Here is a 16,600-nt window from a genome sequence, read left to right as displayed (position 1 = left end):
TTTCTCCATGACAGAATACAGCATAAAACCAAGTGATTTAAGGCTTGCAAATGCAGTCAGCACAGTGCTACAACTGAAAATCTTAATGAGTTTATGACTAGCAATAAAGAATTAAGTTTGCAATGTAAAAGAGATCAATATGGTTCACTTGCTATTAAAGGCACAGTAAGTTTCAATAAATTAATTTAAAAATTTCACGCATGTCTGAGTAGTTTATCTGCAAATGGTGTGTTGCTAATGTTAAGAGATTTTTTAAATCCTGTGCAATGAGCAATATGACAGAATGACTATATTGGGCACCTGTTTGTGATGTTAACTCAAATTGCTCAATGGATTTAGAATCATAGGGGAACAAGAGAAACTGAACTTGAAGTTTGGATAAACTGGTGAAAGGACCACTTTGCCTCTGAAGTCAGTTTGAGCAGTTTAATATAATAATAATCTTCATTGTCACAAGTAGGCTTACATTAACACTGCAATGAGGCTACTGTGAAAATCCCCTAGTCGACACACTCTGGCGCGTGTTCGGGTACACGGAGGGAGAATTCAGAATGTCCAATTCACCTAACAGCACGTCTTTCGGGGCTTGTGGGAGGAAACCGGAGCACCCGGAGGAAACCCACGCAGGCACGGAGAGAACGTGCAGACTCCGCGCAGACAGTGACCCAAGCCGGGAATCGAACTTGGGATCCTGGCGCTGTGAAGCAATGGTGCTAACCACAATGCTACCGTGCTGCCCTTTTAATCCTGTAATCTGGTGCCAGGGTTCTTAAAGTTCTTCTGATTGCTCTTAAAGGTGTCTTTTTTAAAAAGAAATTTATAATACCCAATTCTTTGGGCGCGATTCTCCGCGGGAGCGGATGTAGTCATCAGATTAAGTTGCAGTATGAAAATGTGGTTTTCTGGCTGTGCTGTGACCCTCCAAAGTACTTGCTGCCTCACATGGGAAAGTTACAAAGATAAAGATCTGCGTGGGTTTCCTCCGGGTGCTCCGGTTTCCTCCCACAGTCCAAAGATGTGCGGGTTAGGTGGATTGGACCTGCTAAAATTGCCCTTAGTGTCCAAAAAAAAAAGGTTAAGTGGGTGTTAGTGGGTTACGGGGAGGCTAGAGACGTGGGCTTCTGTAGGGTGCTCTTTGTAAGGGTTGGTGCAGAGGAGCTGGATTAGGGGTTTGCCCCTGTCCACACTCTGAGCTCTAGCTTTGTAACTCATGAAGTAATTTTTTAAAATCACTGATAGCCACACATGCACATTATACCCTTCACTCTATACAGCTCAGTTCCATCACAGATAGCAAACGTGTTAGCAGGGTCAGTTGAAAACACTGTATTTTCATGACTGTTGGGTGAATTCGGAACAATGCAGAATGCTGCTTTTAAACTTCAATATGATGTACCAAGGCAAGGTAAGACATATGTTTGAACCCTCACTTCTACACAAGCCAAGTTCCATGTCTTCCCCCCATTCCATCATAGGAAAGATCTGAATGGAGACCAAGTGGATTTCCACATAGATCGAGGGAAATGTTTTTGGTGAAGCACACATTTGTATTCACACTGGTCTTGTGGGATACATTGCACGGGATTTTTAATTAATTCTTTGTTTTCTTTAGATTTGAAAGAATGGTTTGTGCTGCATTCCGTCGGTGCCAACTTGTGATTATGATCGGCTATCTGACAAGAGTGGCATGGAGTCTGAATCCTGATGATCCCAATGTGTGCAGTCACTGGGAAAGGTAAACCCAATAATTCTGGCTTCTTTTTTACTTATTTAAGTGTTTTTTGAAAAAACTGTCACAAAGAATTTGAACACCTTTGTTGGTACAGCCGGTAGAAACATTGATATTCAAATTGGCTACTGTTTACAAAGGGGATCTTTTACATTTTTGAGTAAGTCCCAGATTGATGGTGAAATTCTTTGTAATAGAGTATACAGCGACCAGACTCTTTATCCAGCATCCCAAAATCTGGAAGCACCTGGGAAAGTAGATCCTGCCCTGGAAACCACAATCCCCGTCAGGCATCGTGCCGATCACATTCAGGTTGTGCCGCATTGTTCCCCTGTTCTTTGGGTCAGGGATTAACAGCGTAAGCTGGCTTGACCCCCTCCCTCTCTTCCTTTTCCTTTTCCTGTCCCGGCTGGGTCCAGCTCGGCTTCAGTTACCCTCTTCCCTCCCCCACCCCCAAACCCAGAATCCAGATCATTCTCGTATCCAGAACACATTCCAGTCTCGTGCTTCACAGATATGGGGTCCTGTACCTGTGCACAGACTATCAAAGAGTTTCAGACACAAGTTCCACATGGAAGTTGGAAACACTTGGTGAACCTGGAGATCTACCCAACTGGATATTGATACCTATAAGGGAAGAAAATTGGTAAAAGAAATGCAGAGGAGTATATAAAGCAACTAATTTTAAACTAAAATTAGCTGACACAATGGAATGTTAAGATTCACATCTCCAAACACCTGTGTTCAGTCTATGTAATAAGACGCAAAACAAAACAAACAAAGAACAAAGAAAAGTACAGCACAGGAACAGGCCCTTCGGCCCTCCAAGCCCGTGCCGACCATGCTGCCCGACTAAACTACAATCTTCTACACTTCCTGGGTCCGTATCCCTCTATTCCCACCCTATTCATGTATTTATCAAGATGCCCCTTAAACGTTATTATCGTCCCTGCTTCCACCGCCTCCTCCGGCAGCGAGTTCCAGGCACCCACTACCCTCGGTGTAAAAAAATTGCCTCGTACATCTCCTCTAAACCTTGCCCCTTGCACCTTAAACCTATGCCCCCTAGTAATTGACCCCTCTACCCTGGGGAAAAGCCTCTGATGATCCACTCTGTCTATGCCCCTCATAATTTTGTAGACCTCTATCAGGTCGCCCCTCAACCTCCGTCGTTCCAGTGAGAACAAACCGAGTTTATTCAAACGCTCCTCATAGCTAATGCTCTCCATACCAGGCAACATCCTGGAAAATCTCTTCTGCACCCTCTCTAAAGCCTCCACATCCTTCTGGTAGTGTGGCGACCAGAATTGAACACTATACTCCAAGTGTTGCCTAACTAAGGTTCTATACAGCTGCAACATGACTTGCCAATTCTTATACTCAATGCCCCGGCCAGTGAAGGCAAGCATGCCGTATGCCTTCTTGACTACCTTCTCCACCTGTGTTGCCCCTTTCAGTGACCTGTGGACCTGTACACCTAGATCTCTCTGACTTTCAATACTCTTGAGGGTTCTACCATTCACTGTATATTCCACACCTGCATTAGACCTTCCAAAATACATTACCTCACATTTGTCCGGATTAAACTCCATCTGCCATCTCTCCGCCCAAGTCTTCAAATGATCTAAATCCTGCTGTATCCTCTGACAGTCCTCATCGCTACCGCAATTCCACCAACCTTTGTGCCGTCTGCAGTTTGCGCTTTAATTAACTAAGAGTCATCTTGGCATACGACAAGAAACAAAGATATTTTTGATTGCTAGTTTATCACAGCCAGTTTAATAGAATGATTAATTATCTAGTTTGGCCAACATACCTACAACTCACAAGAGGCCTAACCTCCGATATCCCTCTTTGGCCTTGTGTAGTTGCAAAACAGGCCTGTGTCTGTATATTTTAGTCCCTTCAATTTCTTTCCCTCAGCAGCAGAAGTTACAATAGCCTCCAACGTGCTCTCTCGCCATTTCTATAGCTCATCTGGAAAGTGCAGTAAGTTGCTTTTAGCGCAAAGCATTTCTTCAGGTACCCAGGTAGTAACTGAAAATCTGATTGTCGGCAACTTTGTTAGCCAGAAATTCCACTAGTACAGCCCAAAGCAGTTTTCCCTGTTAGCTCATGTTCCCAGACAAATTAGCAACAAATCCCAATTTATTTTGCAGGCAGGGAACTTTGCTTTGAGCCAAGAATATTGCTAACTTGGATATTTTTAGTGATGTACTCAAAGTTGTAATTCCAACCCCTAACCGAAGGATTACCAGAGAAATTAATCAACTGAAGTGTACGGGATTTGTCGATGCAGAAACAAACTGGAAACAGTGCATTGGGGAGAATTAGCAATGAGAATGTAAAATGTCTGTTGCTTTATATGTAAAATAGCCCTTAAAAATACAATAATTCAAGAGTTTCATTTATATTTTATTCTGAATTGTTGGATGAGGAGAAACTTTAAAAATGTGGAAACAATCTTCTTTTACTTGTTCTAATCAGTATAAATGTAATCTGGAAGGTACATTGTGAACAAAGGTGGGCATTCATGTCTTGTTTCTTACTGTATTAGATACAGAACAAACAGAAAGCGAGCATGCACCCAATCGAGTTTAATTACTGATAGAATTACATTATTGTGAGGACATACTGCACTTTTGTCTGCGTGGAATAAGCTAGAAATTCCAATCAAACTAAAAAAACTCTATTCCGATTTTGTGACAATACAAAATACTCGCACGGACAGGAAAATCAGCAATTTATACTCTTCTCCGAGATAATAGTTAATAAAATATAAAGTACAAGATACATCCTCTTATAAATTTAGTTTTTGTAGCTTTAAAATAAGTTTGTTGCAGCAGAAGAAATTAATTATGGCAGTGATTCTTGAGGTTAATCAAGAACCTAAGACTTCCTTTTTTTTTAAAGCATTTGCAAACCAAAAGCACCCAACACAAACTATTGATTGAGCGAATTAGTATGAGCACAACATTGCAATCAAGAGAAAAGCTAGATTAAACTCTGCTATTGATTTGCTGTACATCATATGATGACTTTGTTATGGGGACATTAATAAATCACATTGCAAGGGGAGCCTGCAGCGAATGACCTTCTTTACCCTTTAGGATTAAATGTTGATCATTAGACAGTTATGTCAATCTGTCTAATTTCCTCAAAGAAATATCTGATTCAGGCATCAACTTGTAATTATGTATAGTACCTTCAACATAATAGAGGAATTCCAACCTTAGGAATCAAGTGACTTCTAAAAGTAGAGAATGCAATCGTTGAAATATGCAGTGTCACAGAGTGGTAAATACAGCGTTGCATCCATAATATCTCGACCATGCCTCCGTTGAAGCAGAATAGGGAATAAGCATTTCCCTTAAAAGGCAGTTTGAGAATCTGAATGATAATGATCCTGATGAATTGGTCGATGCCTCCGAGTGGGTGTTAGGTTTTCCTGGTCTCCCCATTTGCCAGGCAGGACCGCGGGATCATACAGCAGAAAAAGGGGTCATGTGATCCATTGTGCCTCTGCTGACTGTTGCTAATTTAGTCGTGATCCAAGATTCTAGCCCCCCCCCCCCCCCCCCCCCCCCTTGACGTACATGTCCAATTGATTTTGACAGTTCCTATGGGATCTGATTCCACCACCCATTCAGGTAGCTCATTCCAGATCATAACAGGACTTTGTTGTTCAGAGTGTACCCGAAGTAAAGTGGCTGCCCGGGTCTTGGCACAAACAAATTTAGTGGGCCAATTCAGTAGCATAGATTGGTTATGTTCTCGACTGGCAGGGTTTTGCACTGGGGTCTTGCACTGGGAAATGGGGTCAAAAGAGAATTCAGAAAGCAGCCCCTTGGATCCTTTCATCCGAGAGGTGCAAAGACCATCTGTGTTGGACACCCTTGCATTTGGTACCCTATAGTTGCGGATAGAGGAAAGCGAGGCAGAGGGCTCGAGAACACCCTCACTCCCTCATTTCTGTGCCAATTCAGCAAAGCTCGGCAAATTTAGGTCAAAGACAAGTATTTGCTCCTCTTTCTTATCAATAGCCCCTGGAGTGGGCATTCCTTTTTATGAAAAATATCTTGAAATTTTTCCAATTAAGTGGCAATTTAGTGTGGCTAATCCACCTACACTGCATGTCTTTGGGTTGTGGGAGTGAGACCCACGCAGACAGGGGGAGAATGTGTAAACTCCAGGAGCGGCATTCCTGGCAGGAAATTTGACTCTTTGTTCTCCATTCTCAGCAGGAGCGTATCTAGATGAAGTGAACCATCTGGTAAAATTGCAACTGATGGTGGAAAATCATGAGGTATTCGTCGGCAATCTCCCAATGTGCCCGGACTGAGAACGTTTTGCACCGCACGTTCAGGCCGGCACGGTAGCACAGTGGTTAGCACTGTTTCATCACAGCGCCAGGACCCCAGGTTCAATTCCCGGCTTGGGTCACTGTCTGTGCAGAGTCTGCACGTTCTCCCCGCATCTGAGTGGGTTTCCTCCGGGTGCTCCGGTTTCCTCCTACAAGCCTTGAAAGAGGTGTTGTTAGGTCATTTGGGCATTCTGAATTCTCCCTCCGTGCACCCAAACAGGCGCCAGAATGTGGCGACCAGGGGCTTTTCACAGTAACTATATTGATTGTCTAAAAAATATTAAATGTGTTAATGTAAACTACTTGTGACACTAAAGATTATAAATATAATATTTGTAAATTTTCCGCAGTCGTGTCGGGCCACAAACAAGGTCTGACATTCTGAATGCCAAGGTCTTTGGGCAAGTCATTCATAATACCATGAAATGGCAATAAGGGTGGCGCTTGTCCTCACAGAGCTGTTTGTTGTGGGAATTGCGAAGCGGATCCAGGCATTTTATTCTGGACAGGCAGCAGAGATTTGAAGGAATGAGTAAGCCAAGAGCAACTAAGTCCTGGAAAACAAATGTTCCTCTTTGATCATTGCTGAAACAGAATACACGATTCAGTGGTGAAACACTTTGCTGTGCTCTGAAATATGATGAAAGCCAACATGCTCAATTTGTTTTTAAAAAGATGCAACAAATATCTGACATGAATGAATTTCCATAATCTTTGGAGCAAACTAGAGACCAGTGTCATTTTACCAACGCTAACCAGGATCTCGCGTAAATTCATATTCTTTGACAAGAAGTGATGTGGTAAATATAAACTGTGTTACATTTAATATTTTTTAGACAATCAATATCTGGCCTTGTGGTTAATGATATTTTTTGATTTTCTTCCCATTTTCAATTCTCATGATCAGAATGGTAATGGATTAAAATTATTTATGTTTTGTTTTTTTCAGTTATGCTGTCACTGTTCAGGAATCCTACGCCCATCCCTTCGACCAAGTCTACTACACGAGATGCACTGATATTCTTAATTGGTTTAAATGTACCAGACACAGGTCAGTTTCAAACAGTACAAACATATTGTATAGATCAATAGTCAATCCTTCTGTGAGGCTTCAAATGTATACAAACTAGATTGAACTCAAGTCAACTCGCGCCATTCGAGAACCGCTCGATCAAGAATTTGTTTATCTGTGGAAATGGTTATTTACACAAAATTGAGGTTTGCGACCCCAAAATTTTGCTCATCCTCAATTTAGACTCTCTTGTTAGACTGTTAAACCCTCAGATAGAAACATTCACTGAAGGGGCAGCACGGTGGCGCAGTGGGTTAGCCCTGTTGCCTCACGGTGTCGAGGTCCCAGGTTCGATCCCGGCTCTGGGTCACTGTCCGTGTGGAGTTTGCACATTCTCCCCATGTCTGCGTGGGTTTCACCCCCACAACCCAAAGATGTGCAGGGTATTTACTGGTTTGAGCACTCTTTAAAAATTGTTAAATAAATTTATTTTAATTTTGTGTTAACACAAAGCCAAGCCATCAGCAATTTCACAAATAACCATTTTTATTCCAGAATCAGCTACAAAACAGCATATCGCCGAGGCCTAAGAACAATGTACAGGAGAAGATCACAGTGCTGCCCTGGATATTACGAAAGTGACGATTACTGTGTCCGTAAGTGTTGACTTTCAATTAAAGCAACTTTGTTAGACTGTTTATCAGTCACCTGGCAATTTATTTCCTTTGCCTACTGACAGAGTTCTCCCTTTGTACTGAAGCATTGGTTTAAACCTGCATTTCTCCACAAAGCCGAGTCTACACTGAAGCAGTATCTGTACTTTATTTCAACAGTCTGTACTCTATCTTCCAATATGTTTTTGAAATTATGGTCAGTATATGCTTGGGTTTATTTCTGTCCTTTTTTGATGCGAGCCGATCAGTTTTTCCCTTGCCCTACCATGCCTGTAATTTATCTGGGAAGTGCGGGAAGTTGCACACAGTATTCCACATGTGGTCTACCCAAGACATTGTCACTGCGTAGCATGATCTCCATGCAGCAATACACCCCAGTATTTTCTTTCTTCTCCACATTGTACTTGACAAACTTAACATTACTTGCATGTCCTTTCCGATCTGCCGTCGATAATCACATTCACCTCTTTGCAGGGATATTAAAATCAGCAATACTTTTTAACCATTACTGTTAGAGAAAGAGAGTGGGCAGGAGTGATGTGGATTCTTCGAAACTGGTAATGATATTGTCAATGAAAATAAAGAAATAGAGGACATGCTGAATAATTTTTTTTAAATTATAAATTTAGAGTTCCCAATAAAGTTTTTCCAATTGGGGGGCAATTTAGCGTGGCCAATCCACCTACCCTGCACATCTTTTGGGTTGTGGGGGTGAGACCCACGCAGACACGGGGAGAATGTGAAAACTCCACATGGACAGTGACCCAGGGCCGGGATCGAACCTGAGACCTCGGCGCCGTGAGGCGGCAGGGCTAACCACTGTGCCACCGTGCTGCCCCTCAATAATTGCTTTGCATCATTCTTTGCAATAAAAGGAGAGATCAGTCTGCCGGAAGTCCGAAGGAAACTATCACTGAATCAGGATGGACGCACTAAAATGTTTACAAAAGCAAAATAACAATAATGACAATAATAATGCGCTAAAAAGTGACAAACCCCAGGATCAGCTGGCTTCCATCCCAGTGTTTAAAAGGATGTGAGTGAGGTCAGATGACTTAACAATAATCTTCCAAAGTTCTCCTGTTTCATCAACTATTCCTTTAAATTGAAAATTTGTGCTTGTAGGCGCCCCTGAGTGCAGGAAATGCAGTTAAGTGCAACTTCAGCAGGGCATTCCCCATCAAGGCCCAAAACAAAACAAAGTGCCGTTAGCTAGCGGAGTTGGTCCAGGCGCTTTTAGCACCGGGAACGACCCCTCTAATCCCACCCAGAACAGACTCTTAGATCGCACCCAGAGGGTAGAAAGGAGAAACTAATTCTCATGGTTTGAGATTCTAGGATATTCAGATATCAGACCAGACCCCAACAGTTGCCAGGGTACTGGACAGAAACACCAATATTTTATTTTCACAGAATCATAGAATTTACAGTACAGAAGGAGGCCATTCAGCCAATCGGGTCCACACCGGCCCCTGAAAGACCACCGTACTAAAGCCCACACCTCCACCCTAACCCAGCAACCCCACCTAACTTTTGGACACTACAGGGTCATTTAGCGTGACCAATACATCTAACCTACACATCTTTGGACTGTGGGAGGAAACCAGAGCACCCGGAGGAAACCCACGCAGACATGGGGAGAACGTGCAGACTCCGCACAGACAGTGACCCAAGCCGGGAATCGAAGCTGGGACCCTGGAGCTGTGAGACAACAGCGCTAACCATTGTGCTACCGTGCTGCCCAGAGATCTTGGCGTGTTTGTCCATAGATGCCCGAGGGCATAAGGGCAGATTAATAGGGTGGTGAAAAAGGCATATGGGACACTGGCTTTAATCAATCGGGGCTTAGATTACAAAAGCAGGGAGGTCATGTTAGAGTTGTATAGAACATTGCTGAGGTCACAGCTGGAGTACTGTGTGCAGTTCTGGTCGCCACATTATAGGAAGGATCTGATTGCACTGGAGGGGGTGCAGAGGAGATTCACCAGGATGTTGCCTGGGATGGAGCATTTAAGTTATGAAGAGAGGTTTGATAAGCTTGGGTTGTTTTCGCTGGAGCAGAGAAGACTGAGGGGGGACCTGATCGAGGTGGACAAGATTATGAGGGGCATGGACAGGATACAGCTGTTCCCCTTAGTTGAAGGGTCAGTTATGAGGGGATACAAGTTCAAAGTGAGGGGCAGGAGGTTTAAGGGGGATTTGAGGAATAACTTTTTTACCCAGAGGGTGGTGACGGTCTGGAACACCCTGCCTGGGAGGGTGGTAGAGGCGGGTTGCCTCACATCCTTTAAAAGGTACCTGGATGAGTACTTGACACATCTTAACATTCAAGGCTATGGGCCAAGCGCTGGCAAATGGGATTAGGTGGGAAGGTCAGGGCCTTTGATGCGTTGGGGCAGACTCGATGGACCAAAGGGCCTCTTCTGCACTGTGATTCTGTGAACTGCTATCTTTATTTGCACTTAAATAACAAGAAAATAAACCATCTCAGCTCTCAATCCACTTTAACTACCAATGATAAGAGAGGAATATTTGCTTTACAGAGATGTTCTTTGAGAAAGAGAGATCTCTTGACACTGTTTTACTGAAAAGATCTGACTCCTGTCAGACCCATGCAGAAACTCTGGCTGTATGGCTTCAGAAGATGCTTCACAGCTTGTTGCAGCTCCCCCTTGTTCTCAGACAAGTCTGCACTGCTTTAAAGACTGTTAATCTCTTTTAACTGCAGTGCAGTGAGGGCAAAACTGCTTCACCTGTGGACACAGCTTCATTCAGCTCAGAGCTGAGCTGCTCTCTCAAAATATCTGATGCCGTTGCTCCACCCACAAATGACATCATCTCACCAAGCTGAAATCTGATTAACTCCACAGGGAATCCCCTTCATCAAAACAAAATTCCATCAGCCCAGCTTTTTACGATGGTTTAATTACACCCCTCTCTCCCAACCTTTCAAACCAGGATTGTTTTAAAACATTACTGCAGCAGTCACACACACTAAGCCAGGTTTCTAACCCTTACTGCACCATAACAGAATACATCTGGAACTCCTTCATCGTCACAAGGACTAGGGAGCGAATCAGAAGCAGGCATTTTTGGAGTGAATTAGGAAAAGGACAGTTGAATGTTGAAACCCTGGTTCGCAAGTTGCAATTGATGCTAGATCAATTGTTAATTTCATTCTGTGATTTAAAAAAAAAAATTTAGAGTACCCAATTCATTTTTTACAATTAAGGGGCAATTGAGCGTTGCAAATCCACCTACTCTGCACATCTTTGGGTTGTGGGGGTGAAACCCACGCAAACACGGGGAGAATGTGCAAACTCCACACGGACAGTGACCCAGAGGCGGGATCAAACCTGGAACCTTGGTGCCTTGAGGCCGCAGTTTGATTCTGAGATTGATAGATTTTTGTTAAATAAGGTATTAAGAGATATGGGATGGAAAAGGCTGGTATATGGATCTCCGTCACAATCAACATGATTGAATTGAATCTGGAACAGGCCCCCAGGGGAATAATGTCCTACTCCTATTCCTATGCCATTCTTGTTTATTTAATGTTTTATCATATTTTAGATTTGTCAATGCTCAATTTCCTCTACTATTTATTTTCTCAATTGCGATTCATCAGAATCACTGCAAACTGGCCATTTCATCTCCCATTCCCAACTTTACCGATTAGGGGGTCCTCAAGCTTTCCGCACCCACCTCATCAAGGCAAGACACTACCCTGTTCAGGGGCAGACTATTCAGGAACCCCCAATACACCCCCAGCACCTCCTGCATACCCCTGAGAAACCATCTCCCCCAATAGTATCCAATATGGAGAGAGGGAGATGGACCCAGTGAATTCCTGCACTGCCTGCTCAGTGCTTTTATTCTGTCTGGCTGTCACCCATTCCCTTTCTGCCTGTGCACACTTTACCTGTGGTGTGATCACTTCACTACACATGCTCCCCATGAGAAAAGATCTCATCCTTGTGGATGCTCCACAGTGACTCCAGTCACAACACCAGCTCCAAAACACAGATTTCAAGTAGCTGCAGCTGTAAAGACGTCTAGTACACCTGGTCTCCCTGGACACTGGAAGCAGCCCCGATTTCCCACATTGCACAAGAGGAGCATTCCACATGGTCGAACTGCCCTGGCATAAAGTTTCCTCTTTCTTTTACTTCATCTAGTTTAGGGTATGTTAAGGACAGTAGACATGCTCACCATGTCTTACCAAGACTCTTCTTTCAGAAGCTTCCTCCTTAACAAGCTCCCTCAGACACCAACTTCCAACTTCTTTCACACTCCAGTGCATACCAGCTGCACTTGAAGAATTCCCACCTTTGTACTCTAGTAAAACTAATCCCTGAAAACCCATTGAAGCCAGTTATCTAGTTAATTAGTTACAGCTGCAGCCTGGCTTGTATTGGGTCCTGTTTTAAAACAAAAACTCACCAGGTTCCAACACCCACAAGTTGTTCACGGCCGGATGTCCCTGGAGCGGGAGCATGTGGTGTCCACGGGCACACTTTAGGCCTTCCGTGCCCGGTGGGCACTGCAGGGGTTGGATTGCCTTATCATCCCCGATTCTCACACTTTAATTTGACGGGTTATTGATAAGTTTTTGTTTCCTTTCTCGTTCCTCTTGGGCTGTGCGCCACTCGTTGTTTTGAGGCACTCCCCTCTTTTGTTTTATCCATCAGTTACTTTATATTCTTTTGCTTGGTTTTCACACCCAGCATCACACCAGTGTCAGTGGTGGATGCTGGCTTAACTCCTGTATGTGTAGATAAACGTACAGGTCATAAATTCACAAAAAAAACCCAAAAAAATAAAAAAGGCAAAACACATAAACAAAATTTTTTTAAAAATGTTAAATTAGAGTAGGGAGACCATATAAAAGGTCCAATACTCACAATTGCTAAATTAAAGGAAGATAAGACTTCAGATAGAAATGGACCCTTAATTTAACTCTTAAATTTCCTCGGTCACCAAACTCCAACTGTCACCGTCAATGAATTATACCTGTGTTTCATAGTTTCATAGAATTTACAGTGCTGAAGGAGGCCATTTGGCCCATCGAGTCTGCGTCGGCCCTTGGAAAGTGCACCCCACCCAAGCCCACACCTCCACCCTATCCCCGTAACCCAGTAACCCCACTTAACCTTTTTGGACATAAGGGTAATTTAGCGCAGCCAATCCACCTAACCTGCACGTCTTTGGACTATGGGAGGAAACCGGAGCACCCGGAGGAAACCCACGCAGACACGGGGAGAACGTGCAGACTCCGCACAGACAGTCACCCAAGCCGGGAATCGAACCTTTTACCCTGGAGATGTGAAGCAACTGTGCTACCCACTGTGCTACCATGCTGCCCCTATTGTTGAAACATTTTAAGTTTATGCTGAACGACACTTGATTTTACTATTCTATTGAAACCAAATTTCTATTCGTACAGCCCCAGGAGAGCAATATTAATGTCATAAATGCAATATATTGTCTGAACTGCAATGAGTCACGTAGGTGCCACTTAATGATGTTCAAAATTATAAGTGATGGCTATCCAATACCTATATTGATCAATCTTTGACCAATCTTTTTCTATTGGGGGGTGGGGGGGGGGCGGTGCTGGTTACTGAGCGGAAGCTGGTTAACGGGGAGTTCCATTTAGCAGTGGAATATAGCAGAATATTTACTGCATGAACTATTATACAAGGACTCGGGAAGTAAAGAACTGTATTATTTTACTCATAATCTTCAACAGTAGATTAAAACATCAATTAAAGTATAAAATATTAGAATATTCAGGTACTGGATCCGGATAACTTCATAATCGCTTCTGGGTGGTGAAGAAAAGATTTGTTTTAGGGATTTTCCATTCTTCAGAATATGTGCTCCCACCAGGGGAGACTTGTTTCTGCTCCCCGCTAGCGCTAGGAGCGGTGTACAGGTGCGACCTACTCTCCTTTAACATGCTCATTTATACATGGAGGAGAGCACGCTGAATTCCAGTGGAATCCCCGTATTGGGCTGCCATTTTGAACGTGCGGTCCAATACTGAGGTTTGATGGCATTCTCCCCTCCCCCCAACAGCACAAATCCTGCCCACCCCTCTGCTGACAAGCAGAGAAATCCTCCCCCGCCCCCCAGCATAGGAATAACAGGTCACATCCCCCCCCCCCCACCACAGTACGCATGCATAAGAGTGACCCGCCCCTGCCCCAAACCAACATGCCCCCCATCAGACACTCCCATCAGATACCCCCAACAGAGCACCTGCCTGAAAGCAGAAGAACAGTTCAGGCAGTATAATGAAAAATCACTGCATTTTTACTTACCCTTTCCTAACATCTGCTGCCTCAGATAAAGAATGTTTAGACCATCAGCTGTTACAAGTGTCAGAGGCTTCCGTGAAAGCTCAGTACACTTCAAAGGGCTTTGAGTACACTTTAGTACACTTCAAAGGGCTTTCTATGTCAGAAAGCACTTAGCTGCTTTTGATGTGGTGAGGAACTGTCAATCATAGCTAGAGTGTAAACAATGTGGTTAGCATCAAAGCAGGATATTTGAGATGGACTTACGCATGAAGAGAAAGATACATCAACGATCCACAAAACACCTGTCTCTGGAGTAAAAATGCAGTGTGATGTTTCACTGAACTGGACTGCTCCTCAGCTTTCAGGTGGGGGTCTCTGGTCTGAGTCTCTGTTGGGGGTCTGATATGGATCTCTTGGGGAGTCTGATGGGGTCTCTTTTGGGGGGTCTGATGGGGTCTCTGTTGGGGGGTCTGATGGGGTCTCTGTTGGGGGGTCTGATGGGGTCTCTGTTGGGGGGTTTCATTTGGGGGGTCTGAAGGGGAGATTGGGGATGTCAGTGGGAGGGGGCTCGGGCAGGAGGGTGAGCAGGATTTGCATTGCCAGGGATAGGGGCCCCTCCTATAGGCTTGGGGGGGGGCACCTCAGTAATGCACAGACCCCCTCGACCCACAGTGTCAGGGCCATGCTTGGGATAACTTCCACCAATTCACACCAGGAAGATTCCCGCTTGGGGGGGGGGCAGTCAGTGCATAATGGAGGGGGGCGGGATGGACCCTTGGATTTCCAGCCCATTAATCGTAGTCACCTATTTGAATCCTGCCGCCGGAACGGGGCAGGTAGTTCGCTGCCAGTGACTGTGGGGAGCCGGAGCATTGGGATGAGTTTCGGCCGCGCTCCATTCGTCATCAAACCCATGACCAGCATGGGGGAATGGAAAACCCACCACCAGAAATACCGGTTAGTTGAAAATTCCAGTTGGTATTGTTCTGGATAAACACAAAGGACGGAACTTTCAGATTTTTCTGCAGACTGGCCGCAGTGGGCGTGGAACATGGGGTGGAGGGGACTATCATTCATAGAGTACCCAATTCATTTGTTCCAATGAAGGGGCAATTTAGCGTGGCCAATCCACCTACTCTGCACATCTTTGGGTTGTGGGGGTGAGACCCACGCAGACATGGGGAGAATGTACAAACTCCACACGGACAGTGACCTGGGACCTTGCTCTGAGCCACCGTGCTGTCCAGCAGGGAGAATCCGAACGGGAAATCCCACTGGCTGGAAAACCTGTTTTGGGATTCCAGCAGGATTGTCCGCCCCCACCACTGACCTTGCCCCCCTAAAACAGGGAGCGGAAATGTCCCCCCAATGTTACCTGTACCTCCCTCCACAGCCATCTCATGATGTCTGATGTGATTCAAAGGATGTAAATATTTCCCCCGACGGCAGTTGGGGGAGATGGGGAAGCGGTTGGAGAAGATACTGAGGGACAGAATTTATTCACATTTGGAAGCAAATGGACTTGTTAGTGATAGGCAACATGGTTTCGTGCGGAGAAGGTCATGTCTCACCAACTTGATATGGGGCTTGGACGGGGCAGAGTTAGTAAGGAGAATCCAGGAGGGCTTCTTAAAACAAGATGTAGATAGTCCAACGAGGGGAGGGACTGTACTGGACCTGGTATTGGGGAATGAGCCCGGCCAGGTGGTAGAAGTTTCAGTAGGGGAGCATTTCGAGAACAGTGACCACAATTCAGTAAGTGCTGGTGGAAAAGGATAAGAGTGGTCCCAGGGTGAATGTGCTAAACTGGGGGAAGGCTAATTATAACAATATTAGGCGGGAACTGAAGAACCTAGATTGGGGGCAGATGTTTGAGGGTAAATCAACATCTGACATGTGGGAGGCTTTCAAATGTCAGTTGAAAGGAATTCAGGACCGGCATGTTCCTGTGAGGAAGAAGGATAAATACGGCAAATTTCGGGAACCTTGGATAACGAGAGATATTGTAGGCCTCGTCAAAAAGAAAAAGGAGGCATTTGTCAGGGCTAGAAGGCTGGGAACAGACAAAGCCTGTGTGGAATATAAGGAAAGTAGGAAGGAACTTAAGCAAGGAGTCAGGAGGGCGAGAAGGGGGTCATGAAAAGTCATTGGCAAATAGGGTTAAGGAAAATCCCAAGGTTTTTTACACATACATAAAAAGCAAGAGGGTAGCCAGGGAAAGGGTTGGCCCACTGAAGGACAGGGGAGGGAATCTATGTGTGAAGCCAGAGGAAATGGGCGAGGTACTAAATGAATACTTTGCATCAGTATTCACCAAAGAGAAGGAATTGGTGGATGTTGAGTCTGGAGAAGGGTGTGTAGATAGCCTGGGTCACATTCCCGTACCAGCCTCCCTGAACAGGTGCCGGAATGTGGTGACTAGGGGCTTTTCACAGTAACTTCATTGAAGCCTACTCGTGACAATAAGCGATTTTCATTTTCATTTCATTGAGATCCAAAAAGACAATGTGTTGGGCG

The 16,600-nt window shown here is 44.6% G+C and overlaps 1 protein-coding gene across 6 annotated transcripts in view; it reads left to right on the top strand.

The window, feature by feature from the left end:
- Nucleotides 1-16,600, top strand: part of megf11 (multiple EGF-like-domains 11) — a 514,753-nt gene that overhangs the window by 125,144 nt on the left and 373,009 nt on the right. For all 6 annotated transcript variants that reach the window (XM_038813978.1, XM_038813980.1, XM_038813977.1 and 3 more), the window contains exons 3-5: nt 1,613-1,735; nt 7,042-7,143; nt 7,660-7,760. In XM_038813978.1, coding sequence (XP_038669906.1) covers nt 1,623-1,735; nt 7,042-7,143; nt 7,660-7,760 — 316 coding nt within the window. In that variant the 5' untranslated portion in view covers nt 1,613-1,622. The remainder of the gene's footprint in view (nt 1-1,612; nt 1,736-7,041; nt 7,144-7,659; nt 7,761-16,600) is intronic.

This window comes from Scyliorhinus canicula, chromosome 12, assembly GCF_902713615.1.
Source record: "Scyliorhinus canicula chromosome 12, sScyCan1.1, whole genome shotgun sequence".
Classification (NCBI taxonomy): Eukaryota; Metazoa; Chordata; class Chondrichthyes; order Carcharhiniformes; family Scyliorhinidae; genus Scyliorhinus; species Scyliorhinus canicula.
The sequence above is the reverse complement of the archived record's forward strand: the minus strand, read 5'-3'. Positions and strand labels throughout refer to the sequence as shown.